This window comes from Parasteatoda tepidariorum, chromosome 12 (assembly GCF_982258835.1).
Source record: "Parasteatoda tepidariorum strain Cologne lab strain chromosome 12, Ptep-v5.0, whole genome shotgun sequence".
Lineage (NCBI taxonomy): Eukaryota > Metazoa > Arthropoda > Arachnida > Araneae > Theridiidae > Parasteatoda > Parasteatoda tepidariorum.
The window spans coordinates 28,110,633-28,123,379 of NC_141766.1; the positions used below are offsets into that span (position 1 = coordinate 28,110,633).

Here is a 12,747-nt window from a genome sequence, read left to right on the forward strand (position 1 = left end):
AATTTTATATAGACCACTTTTTGTGGTTGTGCATAAACGGCTGAAACTCAGATACTTTGTTTTGTAGTTGAACACAACTATTCACTTATGAGTTTGCTTCGTATAGACAAGACTTTAAAAGCATCACTGCTTTATATACAAATAACTACTTAATTTTTAATTGCTATAAAATATATATTATAAAGAATCTAAGTCTCTTAAAATATTTATTGACTGCAATATGAAGAAGAAAAGTATTTTAAAATTTTTTTTTCTTCTGAGAATCGTGAATAAACTAATTTCGTGTCAGAATACAAATTGATTGAGATTAAGTTTAAAAGAAAAAAAACTGAGAAATAAAAAGAGTTAAATTTATGTTCTAACTTTATATAACCAATCATCGTATAAAACTTTAAAATATTAAAGTTTAACGAGGAACAAAAAATATTTTTGCAGAACATTAAAATGTATATTCACGAATATTAAGATATAAACTCACGAAATAATCAAATACTCTCTTTGGAGACATATCAAGAGCAAAAGCAACATGTATTTTATTACTCTTTTTTAAATATTTTATATTAAAGACATTTGAGTTGAGAAAAAAGAAAAAAAACATCACTTTTCCCAATAATATTTAAAATTAATGAATAAATTAATAAATGAATTTGCACAAAGGAAAAGAAAAAGCAGATTTTAAATAAGAATCTCTTAATAATCTTATTTTATTTTTTAATAAACTTTTTATTTTGATATACCCCTTTACTCTTCATATAATTACTTACGTTTATTTTTTAAAAATTACTGTAAATACATTCCTTGAAGTTAGCTTGTAATTTCGTATGATTTATACTGATAAAGTAGCCATCACTTTTCAAATAACCAAAACTTTTATTTAAAAGGTGAGAAATGTGAGTGATAGTTCATTCATCTAACCTAGCAAGAATGACAGAGGGAGGGCTAAAGCTGTAATTAACCCCAGGAGGTAATATGAGGGATGTTCGGAATCTTGGGGCAGTTAAAGGCTAACAGTGATTTACTAGTAATTTGAAGAGGGGGGAGCTGACCATTCATTTCATATCTTGAAGGCAATAGATTCCTTCCAAGAATCAAACACACTGTCAATGTCACACTAAAGTGATATTTCCATTCATGTAGTTCTAATAATAATAAAAAACGACTTTCTTAAAACTTGAAATACGGGTTTTCTGTCACCTGGTGGTTTCTTTCAAGAAGTAAAAATTTTTATCAGTTGTAAAAGTAGTTCTAAATCGAAGTTTCGAAGCGTGTTTAAAATTTCTTTTCCTTTGGAAATTTATTTACACAATGGCTACCACAAACGTGGACTATCGCGATTTCTCGCTTGTTTTTAAAGCGTTCCATCTAAAAGAAAATGCTTTAAATGGACTGATTTGCCGTTGCGGGCTTGAAAAAATGGACACTTTTTTATCTAGAGATGCTGATTTTCGGGAATTGCATGATCTTACGAGAGATTCTTTTCAAATAGAAACTATAATGGTACCAACATGTGATGAAGATATTTTATCAATTGAAAAGTTGAAAAAGATTTTTCGCGATATGTCACCTTACAAGAGATTGGTTTGGTGTGGTCGCCTTCTAACTGAATTCCACGAAGAAAACCAATGCAGTCGGTATTTATCGTTTGGTCTGAAGTTTTATTTAAAAGCCATTGAAATCTACGAAAAGGCTCACCATCTTTATAATATCCTTCCTGCTGATATGAAAATTAAAGAACTTTTAAGGCTTTCATCTACATTTCGTGTTCACCAGAGTGTATTTCTCGAACTTTTGAGATTGTTTAGCACAGATGTATATTATTTTAGAGCGTTTCCGATTATCGATGATGTTTTATTGTTAGAAGATATATTCAGAGCAGCAAACGAACGTAAAATAGATATATTGGTATTATGGAAAAAATTAAACGGCGGATACTACTACAATTTATTTACTTGTTTTGTTCATAAAAACGTTGAAGCTTTTATTCCATTAATCAAATTTGGAAAGGCAGAGTGCATATCAATAGAGAGTGGTAAATGTTTGCTGTCATTATTGCGCGGGTAAGTATTATTATTTTTCTATTTATTTATTCTCTGTTTGCTAAACTATTATTCTTCATCTCAAATTGTTGAGAGTATGGAATTGCGAAATATTCTATAGATAATTTTTAGCAACATTTACTTTTTCTTTATATCAACTACAAATTGCCCCAAAATGTAGAAAACTGCTTAATTTACAGTTGTCCACGTAATCACCGAATATCGGCTTAATTGTTTTTTATTTTTCCGCAAAATGTCTTGATTCACCTGATACACTTGTTTTTTTTTATTTAAAATATTGTAATTAAAATAAGGAAAACAATGAAACGTATTTTTTTTCTAAAACTTGTTTTACAAGTTATCAGCATAATTTCTATTATTATCACTATTCAAGTGAAATAAATTTTATTATTAATTGTACTGGAATTAAATAATCTTCCGGTTTGACTGACTTTAAAAATATACTGCTTACAGGTGTGGAGAAAAAAAAAACAGATAAATAATTTTAAAAAGAACTTCATTTAAAAATAAATAATCACAAATAATAATAATAGTAAATTTACTAATAAATGCATTTAATTGACAAAAAATAACAATATTTAAGTTTGATTAACAAAGCGGCAGTCTTAAATAGAGGCGCAGATGTTTATTGAAAGCAGTGGGTCGCAATTCCCCATAAAGGTGTTTCGTGGGATTCTAGGAAAAAAAGGTACCGGAAAAAAAGGTACCTGGAAAAAAAGGTCCCGGAAAAAAAGGTACGGAGAGAAAGTTCCCCGGAAAAAAAGGTACCTGTGTAGGGAAAACAAAGAAAATTCTGTAGGAGAAAATATTTGAAATGAGAAGTTTGGATTGAAGCGCTTTTTGCTGTTCCGTGCATGTTTTTTTTTTTAAGAAATTAAATACACCCAGCTCATAAGAAAAGAAATACCGCGACTCTAATTAAAATGGACCAATGCTTTCACCTCCAATCACGAATAAACATCCAACACATAAATCTTCCCAACTTCCCCGATTGGCTACTTTAAGCCTCACATTAGCAACTTCCTCACAAAATATAATTTAAAATAATGAATAACACATTTTTCACTTAAAAAAATTACAAAAAAAAAGCAAAACATTATTGAAAAATTTAAATAGTATCTTCCCGCTTTAAAAAATAATCAAAGAAGAATAAATAAATGAAATAAAATTTAAAAAAAAATAGCATAATACAACCATTTTTTCCGTCTACCGTTTCGTGGTGCCCTTGTGTTCTGTGGGAAGTTTGCAGGGGTTAGGAGATTTTTTTTTAGACTAGAAATAATTTTTGAAGCCTGTAATAGGTTTGCAGTCAACCAATAATTAATTTATTTTGTTAATTTGGTTATTAATATGAAATCATTTAAATAAATAATTCCGCAATGAAAAAAAAAGAAGAAAAAAAAAGAAATGGCAAATTTCAAAATGTATCATTATATTTTATTCCAATAACAATAAACTGAATAAATTACTAAAAAGATTTGTGTCAGCGCACAGTGGAATTTTTTTTGAGACTAGAAATAATTTTTGAAGCCTGTTATAGGTTTGCAGTCAACCAATAATTAATTTATTTTGTTAATTTGGTTATTAATATGAAATCATTTAGATAAATAATTCCGCAATGAAAAAAAAAAGAAATGGCACATTTCAAAATGTATCAGTATATTTTATTCCAATAATAATAAACTGAATAAATTACTAAAAAGATTTGTATCAGCGGACAGTGGGACAAAATCAGAAAAGTGCGGCCAAAATTAGAAAATTAACTTCAATGTTCTAAAAATTGTTCACCGATAGGTTTTTTGGGACGCTGATTTCAAATATGAAGTCAAAATTTCAAAAAAACAAAATGGCGGATGATTATTGAAAAAATTGCAAATAAATGAATAAAAATTATTTACTAGTAGTTTTTGAGATCTTTGATAACAAATTTGGGGTTAATAATTTTAATAAATAAAGTAATGGATGTAAAAACACAAATATTTATCAAAACAAATTTAAACTAAATAAATTGAATCAAAATATTTAAGATTGTTAATTACAAATTCGATTATCGAATTTGAAAAAAATAATGAATCTATTTTGCTAGATATAAAAAATTTTGAAAATGTAATAACAAAAATAATAATCTCAAGTTTATTTTTAGAATTTTTTCATTAATTTTATCATTATTTTAAAAATGACACGAACTATAAAAATTGATATATCAGCCAAATTCGCAAATATCCGCAGCTAATTTTTTTTTAGTTCTTGAGTATATATACCAAACAAATGTACAATTGTTTTTTTTTTTTTACCTCGGCAGCGTAAGGCTTTTTTTATAGAGAACCCTAAAGTTACAATTTCATTGTACAGGGCAGAATAGGGAAATGGCTCTGGTTTTAATAGTATTTATATAAAATAATGAATTCATATATATCTTAGAAATACATTTATGTATAAATCATGCATAGTTTTAATATTTTTATTTACTATAAGGATTTATCATATTAATAAGAATTTAACTGAAAAATTTAATTCTTTTTATTTCGACTTTGTTTCCGTTTAATTGCTATTTCCATTAATAAACAAAAAAAAAAAAAAAAAAAAAAAAAAATACACCGTCATATTCCATGGACATTTTACTACAAAAAGCCATATAGAGATTTTTTTTCTCTTATATCTTCATTTTTTTAATGTTTGACCGCGAAAAAGGATTTTTGTTCCACGGTGCAGCGGTGTATTTGTATCAAAATGTATCATTTGACTCAGCGGTGTCTTATAGATCTCGCCAAAAAGTTTCTCCCCTACCTGAATGACTGGTGGAGTAGGTGGAGGTTCTCTATTGAAAAAGGACACCTGCTCACAAAGATCATTACTCGCCAAATCTTTATGACGCCAAAGACGATAAAGGGTCTCAAATTGAAAACCGATTTACCTTGGTTTTGAGCGACATAGTTGATTAATTCTTCCTTTAGTGGGAGACGGAATTTTTCGGAGGCTCACGTGATTTTTAGGGAGAAAAGCTTTCTTATTCACCTCTTATTCTCTTATGAAAAGGGATAAATCAGAAAAAAGTAAAGAAATTTAACTATACAAAAATTATTCAAAGATTTTAAAAATAATTTTATGAAAAATTAGTATCATCTGCAATTCAAGATGCTAGCTTTAAAATACTTTGTTCTTTCATTTCTCGTAGAATTATTCTCTCGACAACTCTATCTCTTTAACAAAATAATAATCTTATCTTCACTCTATAAAATTGAGTTAAGACATTACGCGACGTTTCTGAGTATTTTTCTCATGGGTACCTTTCAAATGAAGAGAAGGGGTAATCCAATGATAACTTTTGTTTTCGACACTAGGGTGCGCTGCAAGCTGTATGCCACTTATACTTCCGGGTTACTGTATTTTAAAGTCATTTGCTCCTAACGTGATCATTGTGTTAAGATTCTTGCAAACGTGGTATTTGAATACTTATTGCTAAAATTAATCTTGCTCTTCGAACAATATGCTAACACTAACTTAAGATGGTACACAGCTTGCAACACGAACAAACAGTAATAAACTTATGGAAAGATGCCAAATCAAGACTGACAAAAAAGCGAGTTATTCAAAATCTAGCAACCATGTCACCTTTTTTAACAATATATCTCTAAATAACTAAAACAAATTTTCACTTCAAACTCACCAGAATTACATAATAACATTAATATCTTATGAAATACGGCAAATTTGAGCTCAGAAAATATCTAATTTATTTCTTTTATTGAAAACAAAATTATCCGTTTGAAAATATCGCCTCGCAGAATAACATGTAGTAAGCAGCTGCAAACTTTCTGCCCCCTACACAGGCCGGCCGGCTGCAGTGCAATAAAATTGCAATTAAAACCAACTGCAGTTGTAGTTGTATAATAGTAAAATAAATAAAACCTCGAGAAAGCCTTTTTTCTTTTTGAAATTTTCATTAATTTGAGAAAAAATTATTTTAAAATTCGTGAAGATTGCATCACTTGTGAAAAAGAGACTAAGGAGTCTTTTTTGAGCATATCAGGATAATTTTAAATTTTTTGTTGAATTTTTTATTTTGCTTTTGAAAAGAAAATTGAATATATAAGGGGATTTACAAGTTTAACATAAACGTTACTTATACCAATCCTCCAACTTTGCCAGGAAAAAGAAGCAAATAATAAAACCCTTCAACCCTTGGATGCTTACACACTATCTGAACGGCCCCCATCTCTTTTCATCGCGATTTAAAATTTTGACCACGTTCTGACATAAACAAAGTAACAGACACAGAACTAAAAAAAAAATTACTAGATAATAATGATAATAACGAGTTATAACTTTGAAAATGGAACCTAAAGCGGTAATTGTCACTAGTAATTGCTAAAACTTATAAAATAAGACGTAGCGTTAATATTTTTAATTTTTTTTTCTTAAAAAAAAGGCGAAAGAAATTTATCTTGTTTTTGTTCAGAAATTTTAAGATTAAAGTTGAATTGCGCAAGAAATATTTTACACAGCAGGCCGGGCAGGCGTTGAACTCGTGTTCGTGTGAACGGGAGCTCAAATCCAACAGACCGATGACTCCCCGTGTATTAAATGGTGGCTGGTGCCCGCTAAATTCTGTTGAAATCACAAAGTCATCCAAGTTAACAAAGCAAATCAATACATCTGGAGGTACTGATCCAGGAGTTCCCTAATCTTCTGGATTGGGTTCAAAATTACAGGGTTACGGAGTTGAACATTGGTAGACGTAAACTCAAATTTGGGTCGGCTGATCAACGGCGATTTTAAATTTAAATACTTTACAGCAAACCAGAATTAATAAATAACTACTATAAAGTATTTTGCTATTAAATACATTCTCCTCATTAATTATATCTATTATACTCATTAATAATATTTTTTATATTCATTAATTATGCTTATTAATAATATTCTTTGCACTTAAAAAGCTGGAAAATAATGATAAGCCACACTTTCAAATTGTGCTTGTCCGATTCACCATTGTTAAGGTGTGGAGAAAGTTGTATGTATATTTAAATTAATGACATAATTTCATATTGAATAAAAATAAGCAATAAGTGATAAAGTTATATTTAAAACATGCTTATTCAGATTAAGGTTAAATTAATATTAAATTAAGAATGAAACACCATGCAACGACAGCCAGCATGGAACACAGCGTACCATCTTCCAAAAACCTCCTCTCCTGTTGATAATGCTGGTGAGAAGATAAAAAACTGACGCTTTTACCTCATTCACCAGACAAGGTGAGGCTTGTGCCTAGCTGCTTAGGCTTGTGCCTGACTGCTACAGTGCTGTTATCAGGTGGAAATTCGTTAAATTTGAAAAGTATTTATCTAGAAATTATGCTAATGGACTGTTTGATGCGAAAATGTCGATTTTGAACAACTGTGCCTTATCATTATATTACACCTACACTTATATTTTAGTAATTTTAAATTATATTTTTTTCCTGTTACAGTTGGCCTGTGTCAATAACATTGAAATGGGACTATAGATACGACTCTACAACATTCCGCTCACTGCAAATTCTACGTTTGTTTCTTCATGCAAATTCCAAACACTCTGAACCAACTACAGGACCCTACGCACTGAAGTTATTGTGGAATAGTATAACAGAACCATTCCTGTGTCAGGAGGAGTTAAAAAAGAGTGTCATAGCAATCGAGTTCGAGCATGATCTAAATGTCGTAAATGCAGCATGGGATTGGTATGCAAACCATGTGCTGGAAAACGTCATCTCACCCAGAGGACCAAGATCTCTGGCCCATCTTTCAAGGTGTTCCGCTCGTCGGCAACTGGCGACATGCCTTCAACTTCCGTGTGGTGTTGACCAGCTTGATGTTCCGAAGATTCTGAAAGATTATATTCTCTTGGAACATTGAAAGCTTTCTACCAGTACAGAGCTGAAAAAGCTGTGTAATTTCGATAAATAGATTTCGCTATAATAAATAAATTGTAATTGTTAATTGCACATAGTTTCGACTCAACAAAGATAAACTTTCCCAATTTTTCCTCAGAAATTATTAAAACTCCACACTACTTTTTTGCTATACAAACAATGAAATTTTCTTATAGTAGAAGATATGTTAGTTATTACATTTTGTAGGAAATAAAATTTTATAAGGAGAAGATTTTATTTGCAAGTTTTATAATACAGAGTCTCGCTTCTGTTTAAATTGTAGATAGAAGCGTTTCTTTGCACACGAACGGAGTAGTATTGCACACTTTAATGCTTATTAAATATGACTCCATAAGTAAAATAATAGCGCCATATCAAACTTAAGAACCTGAAATTGCGATGGTTTGCAAAAAATGTGCAAAGAATTCGATGAATTATTATTAATAATAATATTCGATTTTTAGTTCGAGAATATTAACAGTAAAACCTTCGACAGGGAAAGGCAACCAAATTTTCAACAAAAAATAAGTACGTTTCAAGCACTTAAAAAATAATTTTGAAAATTTTTTTCCAAAAAAAAAACATATATTTTTCCCTCTCCATGTTGAAAGTTTATTATATGAATGCATAAAATTATCAAAGTAGAAAAACACTTACAAAAATTTTGTATAATCATTTGAAAATAATAAGTTTCTGACAAAGAACTCAATTCATGATTATTCAATTATTAGCCACCATAAAACATTTTATATATTCAATACCGAGTTCATCATTATATTTTTTAAATTAATAATAATTTTATTCAATTGCATAAAAAATTAATTTAATTTCAAAATTGAAATTAGTTCAAATTTAAATAAAAATTTATAAATATACACTCAACAAAAACATTTACAAGATTAGTATTTGTAATTTTGTTCAGTATTTCTTTAATAAAAAATTTGAAAAATTTATTCTATAATTCTGAAATAACAAAATTGAATAAGCATTGCAGCCAAAAACTTTTTTTTAATGAAGTAAAAATTATTAATGTATGGTCCATATATTCATCATATTTAACAAATTTGAGATGATCGAGCATTTTATTTCAATAACTTTTATGTCAAATGATAAAGAGGTAAATTACAATCGAATAAGATTTCTTTTGGCATTTGATAAATGTTAAAATAGTAAAAAGTCTTTTGGTTTATACTTTTTTTAAAATCTTTCCTCTAAAAATTATTGAGTCGTGTATCATAAAATAACTCAAGAGCATTAAAATTACAATACAATCGAATAAGATTTCTTATGGCATTTGATAAATGTTCAAATAGTGAAAAGTCTTTTGGTTTATACTTTTTTTAAACTTTTTTTATACTTTTTTATTATTGAGTCTTGTATCATAAAATAACTCAAGAGTATTGGAAATAATAACAAATCCAATGAAATGAAACTAGTATATAGAAAAGCCTAAAATATTCTTATGAATGAGTAGTCCCTCAGGCACAAAATCGCGCGTTTTGAAAAGCTCAACTAATTCAAATGAATATAAGAGAGAGAGAGAAAATTGAAGTGATTTTTGGCTCACAGGAAAAATTAGTGAAAGATCTAGTCAAGTTGATCTATAAATAACTAGAGCAGTACGAGAACCTCATCAGCCTGTCAGTAAAGACGTTTCACCAACTAAAGAATAAAAATTCTTTCACTAATAGGGTAAAATTGGCCTTTTCCCCCCCCAAAGGTGAAAGTTTACGCTTTGGAGCTTGCATACAATGGATGGTGTCTTCTACACTAGGGAACGTTGCAAGCTCGGTACCGCCTTAATTTCCGGGTTACTGTTTCTGTTGTATTTTAAAGCCATTTGGCATCATTGTGTTTTGAGATTCTTGCAAACAATGTATTTGATTACTTATAACTTGTGTTTATAATGCTAACAATACTTGTGTTTACAATGCTTAAAGCGTTAACACTAACGTAAGATAGTGCACAGCTTGCAACAAGAACAAACAGTAATAAACTTATGGAAAGATGCCAAATCAAGACTGCCAAAAAAGCGAGTTATTCTTAATCTAGCAACCATGTCACCTTTTTTAACAATATATCTCTGAATAACTAAAACAAATTTTCACTTCAAACTCACCAGAATTACATAATAACATTAATATCTTATGAAATACGGCAAATTTGAGCTCAGAAAATATCTAATTTATTTATTTTATTGAAAACAAAATTATCCGTTTGAAAATATCGCCTCGCAGAATAACATGTAGTAAGCAGCTGCAAACTTTCTAACCGGAACTAGAGCAGGCATACAGCTCGAGATTGTTATTGTTTACATTTCTACTGAAAACACCATCCATAGCTTACGTTTTGGAAACTTGATTCGAGATTTTTATTTCCTTATTCAAATCATTTTTAAAAAAAATTCCAATTATACTTATTGTGATTAACGAACGTTTGATATTTTTATCTCATTCAAATTGAACTTTTTCATAATTTGGAGGGAAAATGTTATAAATGTCCTGATTGGAGCTGTTTAATACTATTATTTCAAACACTAACAGCTTACTAATAAGAAAATTAAAACCCCTTCTAATGCAAGCGTAAGAAAATCCGCTTACTCTCCGCTGAGTCATGGTGGCTCAAAGGATAAAGCGCTTCCCTTACGAAAATTTAAGGTATATTTAAGGTTGATTTGAGGTATCGAGGTTGTTTTGAGGTATGCTTAAGGTTGCTAAGAAAACTGCAATAAAAATTATTCCTCGTAAAGGTTGTAATTAAGGTGCACGAGGTTGTTTTACAAACACTTCAGCTTGTTTTGAGGTTGTTTAAACTTCACTTCAAATCAACCAGACTGATAAGGTGATTTTTAAGGTATACGAGGTTGTTTTTCTTACATTTGTAACAAAAGAGGTATTTATGAGGTATAAAAAAATCAACCTTATTTCAACTAACGAGAATGAGGTAGTCGCCCCCACTTAATCGCATATCGTATAATCAAATAACCCGCTTATACGAATAAAATTTAATGGAACCAACTCAATTTATATGAAGCCAATGTTAAACTTCCCCGTATAAAAGAATATTAGTTGTTTTTTGTCCCCTCCAAATTGCATGAAATAGAGATACTGAAATGAAAAAAAGAAGAAAAAAATCATTTTTGAGAAATATTTCGCCAATTAAAATGGATTTTCCGTTTTATCAATTAAGATGCAATAGGTGATTACTTCAATAGGGATTTCCTGTTCATTGCTTGATCTAAAGAGGTGTTAGGGATAAAGTTGAAAAATTACAAATCTTGCTGCTTATTATACATTGAAGTAAACGAATGGGGTTTTACCCCTCTTTGAGTTACTTCACTCACATATCATTTAGAACGTAAAAAAAAAAAAAAAAAAAAAAAAAAAACAGATTGCTTTGTGGTCAAGACTTGTGGTCCCCTCCTGGTGCGCTATGAATTTTGAAAAAAAAAAAGTTTCAAAAATCTAACACACTAGTGTACAATGCGTATTTCTCTTAAGCACAATCAATCAATGAATGATTTGAATTAATCGAAGGGGCGGGGGGAGGAACAACGAATATTGGAAACAATAAGTTTCAAAAACTCCCATGCTATTGTAAAATAGGGAATTAATTTGGAATCTCTCAAGTTTCGAGAATAAGAAAACAATAAATAAGCAAAAATAAAAATTCTGATTATATTTGAAAGGAATACGCAAGTCATGAATGCCTTAGTAGAAGCTGAAAGGGAATATCTAATTTTGATATGATGAATTGCCGACCGGCGTGTGGAGGGGGCAGGGAGCTGTCCTTGCATCAGAAAGGTTCTGGGTTCGAATCCCGGGCAAGGCATGGATGTTTCATTCTCTCTGTGTGTACTATGTCCCTTACCCTTTGTGTGTGTGAATGTGACCAGCCCTATAAATGGGTTTGTGGTTGAGTGAATGGTGTGACAGAAGTCGAATTCTTGGCCATAGATGGCGCCACTGAAGAACAAGAGCAATCACACACCCTCTGCCTAAACAGGCAGACGACAAAAAAAATGACGAATTAAAACGAGTACAATTATAAACTTTTTCGGAAGGGATCAAATAACGTTTTAGTACATACATTTTACTTTTCGCTAACATTAATTTATTTTTATGCATCTTTAAATGACATTTGTATTTTATGATACTAACGCAGACAGTTTTAATTATAATTGTTTATTGATCATGAAATTGATTTTATGTAATCAAAACGCTATACTATGCATTAAATACCATTAAAAAGTAAAATTTCGCAAAAATTCAGAATTTAAGAATAGTATATATTGCACTCCCCTTTTAATCGAATAACCCGCTTAATTGCATGGATTTGTCTTGAACAGATGGTATTCCTTTAAGCGGGGTTGACTGTAACACTGAAATCGAAGTTAAGTCCAAAACTCCCTTCATTGCACTGCCCAAAAACATCTAAATGAAATTAAAACTTGGTATCTGGACTAGTAATTTAAAGTTAACGGACAAAAATTGAAACTGCCAACTATTGAGCATAAAAGAAAAACTATCCACCCAAAAAATCAATTTGTTCTCTTCAACAAAAGTACCTCCATTGTAAAAAACGCAAAATATATAGGTCTGGTTATAAATCGAGCGTTCAATTGGAAGGATAATGTCAACATCTTCCCTTCTCTCAAAGAGTAGCTCAAAAGATGTTAGCATAAAATTCTCCGAAAAATAACAAGAACAAGATGACTTGTCTGAAATCTCAACATTGATTATTTAGATCATCATATTACAAAGATTGATCATAAAT

General features: G+C 30.0%; 1 protein-coding gene across 1 annotated transcript; it reads left to right on the forward strand.

The window, feature by feature from the left end:
* The first annotated feature begins 1,184 nt into the window (after nucleotides 1–1,184).
* On the forward strand, nucleotides 1,185–8,043 carry LOC107455891 (uncharacterized). Its single transcript, XM_043039706.3, has 2 exons — nucleotides 1,185–2,057; nucleotides 7,531–8,043. Exons 1-2 carry the CDS (start codon nucleotides 1,306–1,308, stop codon nucleotides 7,952–7,954), a joined length of 1,176 nt encoding a protein of 391 aa, XP_042895640.2. The 5' UTR covers nucleotides 1,185–1,305; the 3' UTR covers nucleotides 7,955–8,043.
* The last annotated feature ends 4,704 nt before the right edge of the window (nucleotides 8,044–12,747 follow it).